This window comes from Thalassophryne amazonica, chromosome 16, assembly GCF_902500255.1.
Source record: "Thalassophryne amazonica chromosome 16, fThaAma1.1, whole genome shotgun sequence".
Taxonomy (NCBI): domain Eukaryota; kingdom Metazoa; phylum Chordata; class Actinopteri; order Batrachoidiformes; family Batrachoididae; genus Thalassophryne; species Thalassophryne amazonica.
This window is the reverse complement of record NC_047118.1, coordinates 22,710,383-22,730,841: the sequence shown is the minus strand read 5'-3', so window position 1 is coordinate 22,730,841 and position 20,459 is coordinate 22,710,383. Positions and strand designations below refer to the sequence as shown.

General features: G+C 44.0%; 1 protein-coding gene across 1 annotated transcript in view; it reads left to right on the top strand.

Moving 5' to 3' along the window:
* The first annotated feature begins 680 nt into the window (after window positions 1–680).
* Window positions 681–20,459, top strand: part of rfx1a (regulatory factor X, 1a (influences HLA class II expression)) — a 38,852-nt gene continuing 19,073 nt past the window's right edge. Inside the window, 7 exon segments of the mRNA XM_034189415.1 lie at window positions 681–859; window positions 5,748–6,124; window positions 7,787–7,896; window positions 7,997–8,092; window positions 10,808–10,905; window positions 10,995–11,418; window positions 12,124–12,305. Coding sequence (XP_034045306.1) covers window positions 5,764–6,124; window positions 7,787–7,896; window positions 7,997–8,092; window positions 10,808–10,905; window positions 10,995–11,418; window positions 12,124–12,305 — 1,271 coding nt within the window. The 5' untranslated portion in view covers window positions 681–859; window positions 5,748–5,763.

Below are 20,459 nucleotides of genomic sequence, written 5' to 3'. Positions count from 1 at the left end.
CTTTCATCACGTAAAATACACTTATGATGGCGGAGTCTTGGATGTCACTGAAAGCCTGGATCTTAACCTCGATCCAGGACTACTGCAAATCCAGACAGTCTGAATCCAAACTCTGCTTATCAAGTGTTGCAATCAGGGTATCCATTGATTTCATAAAGATCCGAGCATCATGCGCAACCTAAACCACTCATTTCCATAACCCTACACAATACCCAGTCCATGCAAGCAATCATAGGAAAGACAAAGGTAAAGAAAAAGAAAAGGGGGAGGAGTGAGGAGTTGAGCAATTAAAAAATTGCTTTCCACACCCAAAAGTAGCACGCAAATTGGGCTGCAAACATTTTATGGCAAATGCTGAAATCTTTTTTTTTTTTTTAGTCTTTCAACAGAAACAGGTTGTGCATCATGTGCTACAAGACAAAATGATGGAAGACATAAATCACAAATGTGGGAACTTTGGCTTCTTCAGAAAACTGGCAATGGATTATATATATATATATATATATATATATATATATATATATATATATATATATATATATATATATATATATATATATATATATATATATATGTTATGTATGTGTGTGTGTGTGTGTGTGTGTGTGTGTAAGACAAAAAGTGGTCCTGTAGCTTTAAGTTTATTCGACTACATTCAGCCAATCACAGCCATGAAGGAGGAGGGAACGGACCGGGTGGGTAGCAACAGTTGCCCTGGTGAGGACGAAGCGCCATAACCACGGTAGCCCTGGCGACAAGAGCCCAGCAACGAGAATCAACAACAACAACAACTGAATTTATAAAAACAAAAACAAAAGAAGAAACATTACCGGTGGGAAATACACACGTGGAACAAGAGGTGAAGCTCTTAACAGACAGAGAATCTTTTCCGTCCACTAATGCTTCAGCTGAACTGTGCTGTTTCTTTTTTTCTCCCTTCTTTCAGAAGCCATAACTGGCAACTGTCTTCTAGTGTTAGCGGAGGTTAGCCTGTAAGCTAGCCGTCGTGCTGATAATCATTCGAGTACATTTGTTTAATGAAGCTGCTGGTGTTGGCCGGTCAAATGAGTGACAGTGAATTATGTTTGCCATGACGACGCAGCCACAGACGCATAGTCAAGCAAGGCCGTTGTTATGGCGATGTCAAAAGCAAAAGCTACAAAATGGCGGTTGTTGTAGAGACCAGTTAGCTTGCTAGCACTATTGGTGTTGTCACGACGGGCTTGTGCTCGCTACTGTTTATAGCTAACCGCACTCGGCTAACGCCAGCGGTCGTTGTAGGCCTTTTTAAAGGTGTTTTAACATGTCGCGTATGATATTGAACGCGTTATAGTTATTTAATCGCTCAGTTCAATACACGCATTTCATTTGGTTTGTAACATTAACATAAACGGAGGCCACAAGGTTAGACAAGTTTGTAGTTAGTTTCAGAGTTAAGTTGAGTTGGGATGGTGTCCCCTGATTTAATGGAAAGTTGAAAATATCTGTGTAGGTGAAGGACATATGATATGCAAGGGGCGTGGCAGCGAAAGACCTTTTGGGAGGTGCTTCTATCATAATTCATTTTACAGCTAAAGCAAACTTTAATGATCTGCAAATGCAGTGTTGTAATTCGTCAATCAGCAGTGGATTACCTTTATTCGCTTCTTTATTCACAATGTTTACTCAAAGTTTTTTAAGTGAAGTTTCCCACTATTTGTGTGTTACAAAACCACACCAGGAGACTACTTTGCAAGGTTAAATGCAGTGTGATTTAGGATTTTTCCAGCTTGAGCTTCAGGTATGTACTATAAGTGGAAGCCATAAACTGTGCGATCATGTTCCACGTAACAAGACACCAATATCCTTGTTCCTGCCCATACTCTCCGTCAACAGTTTAGCTGAAAGGGTGTCTTAAAGCTGTTCTGAGTCCTGATAGTCATTTATTTGATTCCTGGCATCAAATAAGAAGGTATTCATGTATGCCAGTTATGAACTGTTGACCTACCTTTGCAGACCAAAGCAGGAAAGTACATTTGGACCTTTAAAAAGGAATCAGTCCCAATTACTTTCATTATAAATAAGCCTGTATTGCTGTCTAAAGTCATTAGGAGATTTAATATAAAATATCAAAAGAAACTCATGGTTAAAGAGGAACTGTGCAACATGTTGACCTTAATTTTACAGTTTGGGACTAATTGTAATTGCTAAATGGCTGGTTTGGGGAAGAATACCACCTCCCCACCATCGTCTCATAGCAGGAAACCAGCTTTGCAATTTCAGGACACCTACCTGGTGTCCTTTGAATGACAGTCTCAGAATGGTGTCTCGGAAGAAACACAAACTGGCTTACATGCATGCCCACTTATTGAGGCAAGCTAGCTGCTATAAAATCAAGCCAGTGAAGGCTTTTTTCTTACATTTTGTCATTATCGCAAAGTCAGCGAAAAAGAAAAAGAAAAGCCCCAAAACACAAAAACTGATGTTTGAGGAAGAGAAGAAGAGTGTGTTACTGAGCATGGTGTCACACACAGCTCAACCTCGGTTGGTCATTCTTGGAATAGCGAGTGCGGAAAGCTAAAGAAACATGCAAAACAGATGCAGGTCTGGCATTCTTGCTGCTGCACTTACAAGTATATTCAGATAAATTCTCTGATCTCTATGTATTTCTATGTATTGTCGCTTTCTTGACACATCTCCACAGATTGCATTCGCAGTCTTTGTTGAAAAGAAATGTGCATGGAGTGCGGGGGGAAGTGGAGGAGGGCCGACAGTGATCTTTTACAACAGTTTTGTGACATATGTACACCCAAGCTGTAGGTGGAGTTCTGTAGAGAAGAATGCGACCAAAAAAAACCAAAACAATGAAACACACAAAAAACTGAACAGAGTTGTATAGCACCACTTTAAATATTTGCTGCTATTACCGGGATCTTCCTTTGAGGTAGTTTCAGGCAGGCCAAATCCCAATGCCATTTCATGAAATTGCTTGTTTTTGCCACAGTCGTTAATATGCAATGATTTAAAAACAGGAGATGCTGTGCCTTGTCACATTTTTTTTGGAAATGGTACCAGGGTGTAACAGTTTTGTTTTAGAAATGACTTAAAAGATCAGTAATTATTAATGTTTTCAATTCATTTTCTGTGAACCTGCAGCTTTAAAAATGGCTTGTAAATAGTGATATTGAGGTTTGAGTTTTTACAGTCCAGTAGTGCAAAACACAGAAATAGTGAATTTCATTTTAATCATTTGTTTGTCCCTTTTCTTTTCTCCTTCAGTGCTTTTACAGAATAGTTATATTTTGTAGATATTAGATATTATTCTTCAAAATGCACCACTTTTGCCACATTCTTTTTTCCCTCCACTTACCTGGACTTATCCAAGAATGCCCTATGCAAGAGGCAGAGGTTACTTGGGAGAGGTTGTAGGTCCATCACAGGACTAATACAAGCAGACAACCCTATTCAACTCATATTCACATCAGTAATCAATTTACATTCAGCCAATTCATCTACTAACTGTGTTTTTGGAATTTGGCATTAATCAGAGTTCACAATTTAAACCCATAGAGACATCACATCAGGCAAGCAACACACATACAAAGGTCCCAGCTGGCTAGAACACAATGAGTTAGTGTTTTCCAAAATATCCAACTCTCTATTGCTACATACACTTTTTTTTAAAGTATTATTTGAAGCTCAAGTTTCACTTTTTTCACTTTATTCTATGATATTCTCTGAAATAGTGGATTATATTCCTCTTATTTTGGCAACTCTGGAGAGTTCTCCTTATAGGTATAGGTTGGCTGACAATATCACCCAATATGAGCCTTTTATTGGTATCAGTGAAATGGTAAATGGACTGCATTTATATAGCGCTTTTCCATCTGAATCAGACACTCAAAGCGCTTTATGCATCAATGCCTCACATTCACCCCAATGCCAGGCTGCTGCCATGCAAGGCACCCACTACACACCAGGAGCAACTAGGGGATTAAGGACCTTGCCCAAGGGCTCTTAGTGATTTTCTGGTCAGGCTGGGATTTGAACCAAGGATCCTCTGGTCTCAAGCCCAGCGCTTTAACCACTAAACCATCGCCTCCCCTCCTCAGTGTTATTCTTGCCAAGCTCACTCACTCATCTTGAACTGCTTACTCTAATTAAGGGTCACGGGGAGCTGGAGCCTATCCCAGCACTCATAGAGCGTGAGATAGGGTACACCCTGGACAGGACGCCAGTCTGTTGCAGGGCCACATATAGACAAACAAACACATTCACTCCCGCGCACACACCTACGGACAATTTAAAGATTCCAATCCACCTAACCTACATGTCTTTTTATTTTATATTTTATTGTTTCTGGATTTATAGATCAAATGTGCTCAACTTGGTGCAGGTAGTTCACTGGTTTCCCCTCCTTTTAAAACATAAAGCTGGCTCCTGTAACAAATACTGTGTCTAATTAATTCTCTTTTCGTAAACATCCATCTTTCTGAATAAAGCAGTTTAGAACTTTACTGTAAAGTAGATGTGTGCTTAAAAATTAAAATTCAGTTATTTTAATGATAAATAGGAGTGGGCTATATGATTTAAAATTAATATCACTGTATTTTTTTACTTTTTGGATGGTCATGGCATTATATCACAGTATTACTATATGTATTTATCCATCCATTTTCTATACCCGTTTACTTCAATTAAGGGTCATGGGGGGCTGGAACCTATCCCAGCAGTCATCAGGGCATGCGGTGGGGTACACCTTGGACAGGACACCAGTCTATTGCTGGACCACATATAAACAGACAAACACATTAACACACACACGCAGGGTCAATTTAAAGTTTTCATTTCACCTAACCTGCATGTCTGTGGATGTGGGAGGAAGCCGGAGCACCTGGAGAGAACCCACACAAACACGGGGAGAACACGCAAACTCCACACTCAAAGGCCACAGGTGGGCCTGAACCATGAGCTTCTTGCTGTGAGGCAACAGTGCTAACCACTAAGCCTCCGTGCTGCATTCTTGCCAATCTGAAAACTTTTATTCGACAGAATGAAAACTGCAGAAAAATACTTTGGTTGTTGGCAGTGGTATTGTTACATACTTTGTCCAGTAAATGGCATGTTGGCATCATTGTTTATAATGTTCATCGTAGCTATAAGAAGACAGAGGCAGAGTGACCAGCTGCCATTCATTTTCAGTCAGTGGGTGTTTTACAGCAACAACAGACAAGTGGTCACTATGTTGCCTGCTAGGTGGGGCCAAAGTAGACGAGAAGTCTACTTTATGCAGATGCTGAGCGATGCAACACAGCGACTGCCAGTCCAAGTGATGGCAGCATGATGTACATTGGTTGGTTGTCGGTTCTATTCATAGTTAGTTATGATAAAGTTAATGTATAAATTGAAAACTTCAAGCCTCAATGACATTTCTTTGTCATAAGAATTTGATAACAAAATGTTATCAAACGTTTATCCCAAAAAGGATTTAGTACACTTGGTTTCAGTGCCGAAGGTTACTGGTTCAAACCCCACCCCTGCCACATTTCTCCATGTAATGTGACGTTGCGTCAGGAAGGGCATCCGGCTTAAAAAAACTTGTGCCAAAGCAATATATGACAATAGAATATTCTATAACAACTGGAAACATATCCTATAACAACTGGAAACAAACAGTAATAATTATCCAAATCTCAGATTGATGTGATGATATCATTCCTAATATTTGGGCAAAAATGTGTAACTGTGTTCTCACTTTATCTCTCTAGGGTCCCAGCTCTTGTAATGGCTACATCAAGCTTTGTAGGTGAGATCCAACCAGCAGCCCAACCTCAGGGGACTGTTGTAACTGTAACTGCGACACAACCTGATGGCACTTCTACCCCTGCAACTACTCCACAGTTTCTGGCAGAGATTCAGACAACTGTGGCCACTCCCACTATTGTTGCACCTGCAGGCCAAACTACTCCCACAGAACAAGCCAATTCAGTCACCACTCAAAAGCCTACAACTGGCAGCCAAGCGCAGTCCACAGCACAGGCCCAGCCTGCCCAGACACAGTATGTGACTGCAGAGATACAGGGCTCCCCCACACAGTCTGGGAATGCTCAAAGCACTCCTCAATACATCGTTGTTACTGTCACAGGTAAGGGCTTAACATTTCACACATCATGGAATGCTGGGACTGAAATACACATGCCACTTTGTACTTTAAAAAAACAAAATGAACATCTGACACCTGCATTCATTCAGATATAAGTATCTGTAGGTAGGTAGAAATAATTAGTTATTGTGAACTAAGCTGAATGCCTGAAGAAATATCAGAATGAATCAGAATCAGAAAAGTTTTATTGCCATATGAGTGAACAAGTTCACAACATTAGGAAATTACTGCAGTACTTGGTGCTAACATAAAAAATGAAGTAGAGTTAACTAAATTTTGAGTTAAGTATTTCAACAGCAACATGATACTGATGACAAAACATTCTGAAAAATTATATGAAAACACATTAGAGAACAGAACAGGTTGGATAAACAATTTTTTATATCATTATTTTTTAATAATAAAATTGATAATGGCTGCTGCCTTGGATGGCAGCTGTACATTGAAATGTTTTATTGTGAAAGGGTAATACCATTGTTGTGGTTTTCTTCCCTATGTTAGCAGGCTAATGAGGGTAGGCTTTCCTTTCCTTTAAAAAAAAAAGACACATTGTGTCAGGAAGTAATTTAAAAACACTGCAAATCTGAAATGAATTCTATAACTTGAAACTGAGCTAAACTAGACCGACATGGCTCTTGGTTGGATCAAGACATGCACAGGTGAAATGTATGTATACAAGTTTTACACAGTTTAGGAAGTCAGAGTTTGATAAATCCTTTAAACCTTACAGTTCGCCAACAGGTAGGAAACATTTGTTTTCATAAAAAATAACCAAAATTACAACATTTATCAAAGCCAGAAACTGACAATAGAATTTATCATTGGGTTTTCACATTTTTGGAGGTCCTTGAATTACAGTAACTTCCATCAGAAGAAATAACCAATTCTGGCATTAAAACTGTGATATTTCACCATGTACCTTTTTTAACATTTTACCAGAAATAAGCCTTTCACACATTCCCAGATCATATAAAAAAAACAAACATTTTTAGCTACTCCACACCACTGGAAAGTCTTGAATGACTTGGCTGAGACCAATAGTTGCATGACAAAAATAAAATGAATTGAACTGCAGATCCTTGTTAAAATGTTGTGATTACATCATTTTTTAGTTTTTCTAAAATAGGTTATCCAACAAAAAAATTCAACCTTTTCCCCCCTTTGTTTATGATTTATGCTGTACCTGTGTCCTGCTGAGTTGTATCTATTCCTAACCATGATTGTGTCATTTTCATAGAGGTGCAAGACTTGCAGTTGGAGTGAAAAATACAGCACCTGAATAAAAATGTGACAGGAGCAAAAAACACCTATAAACTGGTTTGGGTTCAGAGGGTTCATTAATGAAGTTGAATAATAACTTTGCAGATTTTTCTAACCTTCCTCTGTGACATGCATGCTCATCGCCCATGTTCACATACTACTTTGATTGTGCAGCTCAGAGCAAATATGGCAAAAGGCTAAAAAGTGAACTGAACAGTAATACATAAAAGTAAAATCCTTATGCAGAAGTATTTGCGGGGTATTGATTTCATATGTTTCCTCCCTAAATGTTTGTCAGTCACAAAATGAAAGGCACATCCAATGTAAGAATAAAATATTGTGAACATCTTGTAAATGATTGTAAATTCCGACTTTGCTCTTCAGAGGGGTCCCTTCACTCAAATGACAGTGTGTCAGATGCAAGTCCACCTCCAGCAGTGGTGCAGACAGGAGTTCCCACCCAGGTTGTTCAGCAGGTCCAGACAGCTCAGCAGGTAAAATATGCACACACACACACAAACAGCATTCATGAAGAGTGCCCCCCCCGAGTGCTTACTCTTAAAACATTATGTTTGTATATGTCCTTCCCAGCAGAGGTCTGTTGTGCAGGCCACTTCCCAGATAGCCAAGACTGAGCCTGGCACCCAGCTTAGTGTCACCAGTCTACAGCCTGTCCATATCAGCCAGGAGGTTAGTCAGACATGCACAGAGGCTGTTGCTGTTGGTCATGATGGTCAAGTATGATGTTTACATACAGTTGAATAATCACTGACTGACAAACACAGGTCATCACAAAAAAGTAATTATGACCTCTGAAACAACTCAAAATTTATTTGGTTCTCACATTTTGTCCCAGCATTAGTCAGCATAACACAACTATGACCATGTCTTTCTTTGCTACCTTCCAGCTCTGACAGAGCTGACAGAGTAATGCAGAGATAGTGATCTTAGAAGAGAGTCAGCTGCAACATCCGATAGGACAGCCAGTGTAAATTACCTGTTTGTCAGCAGATTGTATAGAGAACTGCTGCAGCAGGCTCCTCTATTGCATCTCTTTCTTTCTTTGATATTACTGGTACCATCCTTCATCATTACCAGTCATTTTACCTCTTCTCTGATTAATGTTCTCTGTAAGTACTAAAAGAGTGTGAAGCCCACTCTGCAGGTCCAGCTCAGGCTATACTCATCCAACATCACTGGATTCACCTACCACTTTACAAGTACAGTGCCCTCCAAAAGTATTTGGCCCCTTGGTATTTCACACATTTTAATTTGTTTGTGCCAATTCACATACAAAAAGTAAATCAGGCTTCTCAATATAAAAATGTCTAAAATTACCTTCATTAAACTCAAACTCATGTAAATAAAGTCCAAGACATATTCAGTGACTTGGAAATGTTCATGTATGTATATTTCTAAACATTCGGTTATTGTTCCAATAGCAAAGAGTGGCTCCCCCAAAGTATTTAATGATTTCAGGCCTATAGCTTTGACTTCTTTAGTGATGAAGACTTTTGAGAAGATTATCAGATCAGAAATTTTGTTGCATGTTGAACAACAGCTTGACCCACTGCAGTTTGCATACCGAGCTGGCAGAGGTGTCGAGGATGCAGTGGTAATATTATTGCACTTTTTGTTTAGGCATTTGGAGGGACAGAAGACACATGCCAGACTCTTATTTGTAGACTTTTCCTCAGCATTCAATACCATCCAACCTTTTTTGCTTGCTGATAGGCTCCTCCATCATTTTAAACTTGATCCTCACCTGATTAGTTGGATAACTGACTTTTTAACTCATAGGTCACAGTGTGTGAGAGTCAACGGTGTTCTTTCTCGTGTGCTCTCCTCTTCTACCGGCTCTCCTCAGGGTTGCTGCTTGTCACCCCTGCTCTTTATTTTGTACACTGAGTGCCGCAGCAGTGTCATTAACAGACACATCTTAAAGTTTGCTGATGATACAGTTATTGTTAGTCTTCTTCAGGGAGATGAGCAGGACCATGGGCCTGCTGTTGATGACGTTGTCTCTTGGTGTGAGGAGTCTTTTCTGGAATTGAATGTGTCAAAAACTAAAGATATGATTATTGATTTTAGGAAGTCTACCTGTTTTCCATCACCAGCTGTTATTAAAAATGTTGATGTTGAGATGGTGGAGAGCTATAAATATCTGGGTGTGGTCCTTGATAATAAACTTTGCTTTGAACCTCATGTTGATGTTATCTCCAAAAAGGTTCAGCAAAGATTGTTCTTTTTGAGGAAGATGAGAACCTTCCAGGTTTCTTCTGAGATGATGACTCATTTTATAGAAGTTTTATTGAATCAGTCTTGACTTTTTGTATTGTTGCTTGGTTTGGAAATTTGAATTGTTCAAATAAGAGTCATCTTGGCAGTCTTGTCAAAACTGCTGGAAAAATCTCAGGTAGTCAGCAGGCCGGGGTAATGTCCATCTATAACAGACAGGTCCTGAGAAAGGCTAATGCTGTTCTGGATTGTTCTAATCATCCACTGAGAAAAGAGTTTGAGCTTCTGCCCTCAGGCCGTCGTTTTAGGGCTCCTATGAGGAGGACTAAAAGATTTCAGGTCTTGTTTATCCCTAGTGCAATTTTATTACTCAGTGGCAATTAGCCTTTGATGTTGTTTATTTTGCACTACTATTGCTTATTTGCACATCCACATATTGCATTTTTGCAATACTTTTGTTTTTGACATGGACTCTGGATTGAATATTTGACATTGTATGGGTATTGTTTTTACTGTTTTTATTTTATTATTATTATTATTATTTTATTATTATTATGTTTGATTTTAGACTTTTAATTGGGTCTTATTTTCACTGTTGATATTGTTACCTTTGTGTACCTTGTCCTTTGTGTGCTCCTGCTGCAACATTAATTTCCCTTTACAGGACAATAAAGAAATTCTGATTCTGATTCTGTATCCATCCCCTGATTTGTCTGAAGAAAACCGGCAATAAAACTGATTATTTACAGGTATTATACCGAAGTGTTCCATTACTTATGCAACCCATCATCTTGGCTTTTATATTTTTAATTAATAAATGTCAAGTTGTATAGATTTGCTTTGAGTTTAAAATTAAGGAATATAATTTTAGAAATTTTTATATTGAGAAGCCTGATTTACTTTTTGTATTTGAAATGGCATAAACAAATTAAAATTTGTGAAATACCAAGGGGCCCAGTACTTTTCGAGGACACTGTATTTCAGCGTACATGATAAAAAGAGACCAAATATGGAACTAAGAAATACTGGCAAGTCCTAATTATAAAGTAACTGTGCATGAATGAATTGCGGGGTCTCTCATGGTGAACATTATCATTTCTATAAGATAGGAAAGGATTAATTGGGTTTTGTGTGTGCGTATGTGCCCCTGTGTTTATGTGTCTTTAGGTTCCGCAACAGCTTACTTCTGTGCCCGTGCAACATGTGTACACCAATCAAGTGCAATATGTGGAGGGAGGAGACACTAACTACACCACCAGTACCATGTCAGAGTAAAATCTGCATCCACATTTTTTCCTAGTTTTTCTTAATGAATTGCTTTATTCCTGATGCTTATTTCTTGTCTCTATTCCAGTCGATCCAGCAACTTCCCTTACACTGACAGCCCTCTGTACACCCAGACCACAGCTGCCCAGTATTATGAAGGTCAGCCTACCTCAGGCTCACAGGCCTCCACCCCCAGTACACCACTCACTGTGTCAGTAACTACTGGAACATCGGGGGGTGTTTCCATGTTCGTAGCTCAGCCCTCTAATACAACAGGGGGAGGTGCCACAGTGGTCGCCACAGGTGGCACCACCAATGGAGCAGGGGATGGGGCAGGCACCAACAATGGCGCGGCAAGCAGTTATGTCATCCAGGGTGGTTACATGCTGGGCAGCAGCAGCGGAGGGGCCGGAGGCAATAGTCAGAGTTACTCACACACTGCTCGCGCCTCCCCAGCCACTGTGAGTATTACAGAGGGCGAGGAGAGTAGCGTGCCGTCGGCAGACAAGAAGGTATGCAGAGGCTCCATGCGCGGGAATCTGTTATCGTTTTGTTCTCATTCACGCAACTCCTTGGTGGCGCACGCAGATGATGTCATAGTTGAGTTTTGTTAAGTGGAAAACACAGTTAAAAGTGTGGAGATCTGTATTAGGATCAAAATATTAATCACTATTAATATAGTTTATGGAATAATAAAAAGTGATGGTTTGACATATATTTTTAACTGTGATTTTCTGCTTGTATAAAAACAAAACCATGACCTCATCATTTTCATATCATTACAGTGCATGTGATGAGGGGCATTTTTAATTTGCCTGAAATGCCCCAACACTTTTTTTCCCATCCAAAATTCATCATATTAAACCTCACATGATGGTAACAATCTACAGTATGTTTGGCAGACAACCCATCAATATACCAGGTCATTATTCCATTGCATACCAACGTTGTATGCCACGGCACGCAAACTGTGTTTTCATTCCTGACTGACCAACACCAGTTGTAAATGTAGGTGGATTTGTTTGTTTACATAATGGAGTGAAAGGAAAGATGTGTGTGCATGTACAGAATATGTCAATATATAACATGCGTGTAATGTGTCTGCAAGTAAACGCGCATATGCATGTGAGCACATACATTATACTGAGGGGAGTTTGTATCTGCTGGGTTTGCTAACTGTACCAGCCTCTTTTGTGTTTTCCCAACCTGTGTGCCAGGTACAGTGGTTGCTGGACAACTATGAGACTGCTGAAGGAGTGAGTTTGCCACGTTCCACACTCTACTGCCACTATCTGCTGCACTGTCAGGAGCAGAAACTGGAGCCTGTCAATGCCGCTTCCTTCGGGAAACTTATCAGATCTGTGTTTATGGGGCTACGCACACGACGCTTAGGAACACGGTATGATCGCTCATCAGATGGCAAACATCATGGACCATAATCGGAAACAAGCCTGTACATACATATACATATCAAAATTGAAATGTTTTAGTGCAATATCTAGACTGTTGTTATAGGTTTCAAGGTTCAGATCAGATATGATTAGTAAGCCACACATCAGATCATTTTCGTGTGAGAAAATAACCAACTTCGATCCAGAAGTGTGCCGAGCGTACAGCAAGCAGAACACAAGGCTGTTTTTAATAGGCTGTGTTCATGACTGCAGGACATGCACATGCAGCTGCTTTAACCTCCACTCAGACTGTGATTTTACTGTGACTGCATTAAAATTAATGTGGTTATCACTTAAAAACAAGTCACCATTACACAAATTCACACTTATGTAAACTTTGCACATAATATGTGTCTCACATACATGCCTAGCCATGAGGGGTTCATGGTATAGTGGCTCAGCAGAGTCTGTCAGTTTTTGAAAATGATCTAAATGCAGAGCCAGAAGCATTTTTAGCAGGGGAAAATAAATTATGATCAACATAATGCTTAAAAAAGATCCTGGATCCAGCTCTTTATGTGCATCTGGGTCAAAATGTAATAAGCTCTTCTTTGACACAATCTCTCCACCCTCCACGCCAGTGTGTCATTGAAAGGCATCAAAATTTTTGACATATTGTGCTTCCTTGTATTTGTCACAAAGATGACCAAAAGTCGTGGATGAGTGGGCTGGAAGTTACCACATATATCATCTTGACTTTATTTATACTATGTAAACATAATGTTTAAGTATAAAAACAAAAAGAAAAGAAAATGTATGGATGTCAAAGGGGCTTATAAATGCTTGTAAAAAGAAAATTTATTAAGGAAAGAACAATAGATACTGAAAAAAGGTACAAAAAATATAAAAATAAATTCACAAGTATATTAAGAAGCTGCAGGAAAAATTATTTTAGCACCAAATTGGAAAAAATAAGGATAACACAAAAGGATTATGGGCAGTATTGAACACAATCATTAGAAAAGGGAGGGAAGCACTTGCTTACCCACAATATTTTATTCATGAGGACAGAATGATAACAGATACCAAACGTATTGCTAATGAATTTAACAAGTTTTTTGTGAATGTGGGTTCCAATTTAGCCAATGAAATTAAAGATGATGATGAGGCAGAAGTAGAAGCTTATAAAATGTCGAAATAAATAAAAGCTCAGTGTTTCTAAATGCAATAGAAGAGGATGAGATATTGAAAATTGTTCATGAGCTCAAACCAAAAACCTCTGCAGATTTTAATACTATTGACATGGAAATTATTAAAAAAGTGATTCGAGTGATAGTTAACCCACTGGTGTATATATTTAATTTATCCTTCCAAACAGGAATATTCCCACAGGAAATGAAAATTGCAAAAGTGGTTCCATTATATAAAGCTGGTGATAAACATTGTTTCACAAATTATCGCCCAGTATCCATCCTCTCACAATTTGCAAAAATCTTGGAAAAACTATTTGTTAAAAGACTAAAGAGTTTTATTGACAAACATAATTTATTAGCTGAAAGTCAGTATGGGTTTAGGGTAGGTAGATCCACATCATTGGCTCTCCTCGATTTGGTAGAGGAAATTACAGAAGGTTTAGATAAAAAGAAATGTGCAATAGGTGTATTCTTGGATTTTAGTAAAGCATTTGACACCATCAAACATAATTTACTTATAAAAAAAATGGAACGATATGGAGTTAGAGGCATAGTGTCATCATGAATTAGAAGCTATATTGTTGTGTGGGCCGCCAGAAGAGGAGGTACTGCTGGCCCACCACCAGAGGGCGCCCTGTCTGGAGTGCGGGCTCTAGGCACCAGAGGGCGCAGCCGCCTCACAGGAGCAGCCAGGGTGACAGCTGTCACACATCACCGGCAACAGCTGTTACCAGTCATCTGATCGGCAGGGGTATATCAGCAGGACGACGTCTCCACCTCTTTGCCGAGATATCGTTCTACCTGGAAGGTAATAATCTCAGCTGACTGCTTGACAGTAACTTTTGTGATTTTTGTGAGTGATTGCAGACTTTTTTCTCCAACGAGAGGTGGAGGTAGCTTCCCTGCCGTGCAGGTTGCTGGGTGCAGACGCGCCCACGTTTAATTGTGTTCTTGTTCCTCGCCAGCAGTACCAGGTCCGACACGCGGAGGCAGTGGCCACCTGGGAGTTCGGAACTTGGCGGCTCCAGTATTCCCGGGGTCCTGTGGCGGAGGAAACCGTATGGTTCCGGTTCTACTTTGGAGAGGCGTCTCCTATCTTCGAGCCTGCCCACACAACACCATTGTGAATTGAATTTTGTCCATTGTTGTAATTTGTTGTATTTGTTGTGCACGTTCGCAACAGTAAAGTGTTGTTATTTGACCTATTCCATTGTCCGTTCATTTGCGCCCCCTGTTGTGGGTCCGTGTACTTACACTTTCCCAACAGGATATCTCGGCCAACGTCATGGATCCCGAGGGGCGTCAACCGGCTGTTGAACGGCCAATGGAAGAACAGGGCGCACAGGCGCCCGCAGGAGGAATGATCGGTGAGTTGCAGCGGATCCTCACCGTTTTCACGGCTCGGTTGGATTTAATGACCGAGCAGAATGTCCTCCATAACCGCAGGGTGGAGGCTCTCGCCGCGCAGGTGGAGGCGCGCCCTCAGGGCGCTGCTGCGGCTCTCCCTCCTGTTGACCCTGTGCGAAACAATGACGTTCCACTGGTCGTTCAACGACCCCTCCCACCTTCCCCGGAAGCATACATAAGCCCTCCAGAGCCGTACGGAGGTTGTGTGGAGACGTGCGCGGACTTCCTTATGCAGTGTTCGCTCGTCTTCGCACAGCGTCCTGTCATGTACGCGACTGATTCTAGCAAGATAGCTTATGTAATAAACCTGCTTCGTGGTGAGGCACGCGCTTGGGCTACAGCGCTCTGGGAGCAGAATTCACGGCTCCTTCAGACATATGATGGGTTTGTGAGGGAGTTCAGAACAGTGTTCGATCACCCAAATAGAGGAGAGACCGCTTCAGCCGTGCTGCTGTCAATGAGACAGGGGCGCCGGAGCACAGCTGCCTATGCAGTCGACTTCCGCATCGCGGCTGCGAGGTCCGGCTGGAATAGCACTGCCCTCCGCGCCGCCTTTGTAAACGGACTGTCATTGGTTCTAAAGGAGCACCTGGTGGCTAAGGACGAACCGCGGGATTTAGATGGGCTTATTGATCTCGTCATACGATTAGACAATCGGTTAGAAGAACGCCGTCGGGAACGAGACGAAGGGCGTGGCCGGGCACGCGCCGTCCCTCTCCCTTCCGGTTCCGACCGCGTTCCGCCCTCCCCACGCTCCACGGCCCCTGCGCTCCGGGCGGTTACAGCTCCCCCTGCTGACGAAGCTATGGACACGAGCAGGGCCACATTTAGGGCACCAGATAGACAGAGGAGGCTGGCCCGCGGAGCGTGTTTTGTTTGTGGCTCGATAGAGCATCAGGTAAGAGACTCCCCCGAGCGGTTAAACGCCAACGCCCGCCCCTAGAAACTGGGCTAGGGGTGGGCCGAGACATTCACGTGGGACACACCCACATTGCCACACGACTCCCAGTTACGATCCTTTATGAGGATTTAACCCTGAAGGCCCCAGCACTGGTGGACACGGGCTCTGAAGGGAATCTGTTAGACAGCAGATGGGCCAGGGAGGTAGGGTTCCCTCTGGTGGCGCTTACCTCGCCTGTGCAGGTGCGGGCACTAGATGGCTCCCTACTCCCTCCAATCACGCATAAGACACCACCTGTAACTCTGGTGGTGTCAGGAAATCACCGGGAGGAGATCGAGTTTTTTGTGACACCTGCTACCTCCCGTGTGATTTTAGGGTTCCCCTGGATGTTGAAACACAATCCCCGGATCGATTGGCCATCCGGGGTAGTGGTTCAGTGGAGCGAGACCTGCCATCGGGTATGTTTAGGTTCCTCGGTTCCTCCCGGTTCCCAGGCTAAGGAGGAGGTCAGAGTCCCGCCCAATCTAGGGACGGTGCCGGTGGAGTACCACGACTTTGTGGATGTGTTCAGTAAGGATCTGGCGCTCACCCTTCCCCCCCACCGTCCGTATGATTGTGCCATTGATTTGGTTCCAGGCGGTGAGTTCCCGTCCAGCAGGCTGTACAACCTCTTCCGACCTGAGCGCGAATCAATGGAGACCTACATCCGGGACTCTTTAGCCGCCGGGTTGATCCGGAATTCCACCTCCCCGATGGGTGCAGGTTTCTTTTTTGTGGGTAAAAAAGACGGCGGACTTCGTCCATGCATTGATTATAGGGGGCTGAACGAAATCACGTTTCGCAACCGATACCCGTTGCCCCTGTTGGATTCGGTGTTCACACCCCTGCATGGAGCCCGAATATTCACTAAATTGGATCTTAGAAATGGGTATCACCTGGTTCGGATCCGGAAGGGAGACGAGTGGAAGACAGCATTTAACACCCCCTTAGGTCACTTTGAGTACCTGGTCATGCCGTTCGGCCTCACAAACGCCCCCGCGACGTTCCAAGCTTTGGTTAATGATGTCTTGCGGGATTTCCTGCACCGATTCGTCTTCGTATATCTAGACGATATACTCATCTTTTCTCCGGATTCTGAGACTCATGTCCGGCATGTACGTCAGGTCCTGCAGCGGTTGTTGGAGAACCGGCTGTTTGTGAAGGGCGAGAAGTGTGAGTTCCACCGCACATCTTTGTCCTTCCTGGGGTTTATCATCTCCCCCAACTCCGTCGCTCCTGATCCGGCCAAGGTTGCGGCGGTGAGAGACTGGCCCCAACCCACTAGCCGTAGGAAGCTGCAACAGTTCCTCGGCTTTGCTAATTTCTACAGGAGGTTCATTAAGGGCTACAGTCAGGTAGTTAGCCCCCTGACAGCCCTGACCTCACCAAAAGTCCCCTTCACCTGGTTGGATCGTTGCGATGCCGCGTTCAAGGAGTTGAAACGGCGCTTCTCGTCTGCACCCGTTCTGGTGCAGCCTGATCCTAGTCACCAGTTAGTGGTTGAAGTGGACGCCTCGGACTCAGGGATAGGAGCTGTGCTTTCCCAGAGCGGGAAGACCGATAAGGTCCTTCACCCGTGTGCCTATTTTTCCCGCAGGTTGACCCCGGCCGAACGGAACTATGACGTCGGCAATCGAGAACTCCTTGCGGTGAAAGAGGCTCTTGAAGAGTGGAGACATCTGTTGGAGGGAACGTCCGTGCCATTCACGGTTTTCACTGACCACCGGAACCTGGAGTATATCAGGACCGCCAAGCGGCTGAATCCCAGGCAAGCCCGCTGGTCATTGTTCTTCGGCCGTTTTGACTTCCGGATCACCTACCGTCCCGGGACTAAGAACCAGAGATCGGATGCCTTGTCCCGGGTACATGAAGATGAAGTCAAAACGGAGTTGTCGGATCCACCGGAACCCATCATCCCGGAGTCCACTATCGTGGCCACCCTCACCTGGGACGTAGAGAGAACCATCCGGGAGGCCCTGGCACGAAGCCCGGACCCTGGAACTGGGCCGAAGAACAGACTATACGTCCCACCAGAAGCTAGGGCTGCAGTCCTGGACTTCTGTCACGGCTCTAAGCTCTCCTGTCATCCAGGGGTGCGAAGAACCGTGGCAGTTGTCCGGCAGCGCTTCTGGTGGGCGTCCCTAGAGGCCGACGTCCGGGATTATATCCAGGCCTGCACCACCTGCGCCAGGGGCAAGGCTGACCATCGCAGGGCTTCGGGTCTGCTCCAGCCGCTGCCCGTGCCCCATCGCCCCTGGTCCCACATCGGCCTGGATTTTGTCATGGGCCTCCCGCCGTCCCAGGGCAACACCACCATCCTCACGATAGTGGACCGATTCTCCAAGGCGGCCCACTTCGTGGCCCTCCCGAAGCTCCCGACGACCCAGGAGACAGCGAACCTCCTGGTTCACCACGTCGTCCGGCTGCATGGGATCCCAACAGACATCGTCTCCGATCGTGGTCCCCAGTTCTCCTCGCACGTCTGGAGGAGCTTCTGCCGGGAACTGGGGGCCACGGTGAGTCTCTCATCCGGGTACCATCCCCAGACCAACGGGCAAGCAGAACGGGCCAATCAAGAGATGGAGCAGGCCCTGCGTTGCGTGACAGCCGCGCACCCGGCGGCCTGGAGTACCCATCTGGCCTGGATCAAGTATGCCCATAACAGCCAGGTGTCGTCAGCCACCGGCCTCTCCCCTTTCGAGGTATGTCTGGGGTACCAACCTCCTTTGTTTCCAGTGGTTGAGGGAGAGGTCGGTGTGACCTCGGTCCAGGCCCACCTACGGAAGTGCCGTCGGGTGTGGCGTGCCGCCCGTTCTGCCTTGCTGAGGGCCCGGATGAGGTCAAAGGCCCATGCAGACCGTCGGCGGACCCCGGCCCCTGCGTATCGGCCAGGGCAGGAGGTGTGGTTATCCACCAGAGACATCCCCCTCAAAGTGGACTCCCCCAAGTTACAGGACCGTTACATCGGCCCTTTCAAGATCCAGAAGGTCATCAGTCCAGCCGCAGTGAGGCTTCAGCTCCCGGCCTCACTGCGGATCCATCCTGTATTTCACGTGTCCCGGATTAAACCACATTACACCTCACCCCTCTGTACTCCGGGCCCGGCACCGCCTCCTGCCCGGATCATCGATGGCGAGCCGGCTTGGACTGTACGCCGGCTTTTGGATGTCCGTAGGATGGGCCGGGGCTTCCAGTATTTGGTGGACTGGGAGGGGTACGGACCTGAGGAATGCTCCTGGGTGAAGAAGAGCTTCATCCTGGACCCGGCCCTCCTGGCCGATTTCTACCGCTGCCACCCGGACAAGCCTGGTCGGGCGCCAGGAGGCGCCCGTTGAGGGGGGGGTCCTGTTGTGTGGGCCGCCAGAAGAGGAGGTACTGCTGGCCCACCACCAGAGGGCGCCCTGTCTGGAGTGCGGGCTCCAGGCACCAGAGGGCGCAGCTGTCACACATCACCGGCAACAGCTGTTACCAATCATCTGATCGGCAGGGGTATATCAGCAGGACGACGTCTCCACCTCTTTGCCGAGATATCGTTCTACCTGGAAGGTAATAATCTCAGCTGACTGCTTGACAGTAACTTTTGTGATTTTTGTGAGTGATTGCAGACTTTTTTCTCCAACGAGAGGTGGAGGTAGCTTCCCTGCCGTGCAGGTTGCTGGGTGCAGACGCGCCCACGTTTAATTGTGTTCTTGTTCCTCGCCAGCAGTACCAGGTCCGACACGCGGAGGCAGTGGCCACCTGGGAGTTCGGAACTTGGCGGCTCCAGTATTCCTGGGGTCCTGTGGCGGAGGAAACCGTATGGTTCCGGTTCTACTTTGGAGAGGCGTCTCCTATCTTCGAGCCTGCCCACACGACACCATTGTGAATTGAATTTTGTCCATTGTTGTAATTTGTTGTATTTGTTGTGCACGTTCGCAACAGTAAAGTGTTGTTATTTGACCTATTCCATTGTCCGTTCATTTGCGCCCCCTGTTGTGGGTCCGTGTACTTACACTTTCCCAACATATATAAGTCATAGAAAGCAATTTGTTCAACTAAATGAAATTAAATCAGATTTGCAAGAAATAAAGTGTGGCGTACCACAAGGCTCGGTGTTGAGACCGATTTTGTTCTTAATGTATGCAAATGATTTAAACAATATCTTAAGAAATATGAAAATTGTATCATTTGCAGATGATACCAACGTATTTGCATCTGGTGAGAATCTAGAACAGACACTTGAGCTAGCCACACAAGAGTTTATTAAAATAAAGAGATGGTGTGATATAAATAAATTAGCTGTAAATTTGAAGAAAACTAAAGAGATGGTGTGATATAAATAAATTAGCTGTAAATTTGAAGAAAACTAAGTTCATGATATTTGGAAACATTAAAAAAAAAATGAAGTAAAGTTGAGTATTGATGATGTAGAATTAGAATTAGTTGACGAAATAAAATTTCTAGGTGTAATTCTGGATAATAAAATTAGTTGGAAGGGACATACGTATACAACACGTCCGGTCAAAGCTGGCTAAATGCCTTGCAGTCATGAGAAAAATTCGGCACCTATTAACTAAACAGGCCTTACAAATACTATACTGTTCATTGTTTCTGCTCTATCTTACCTATTGTGTTGAAGTGTG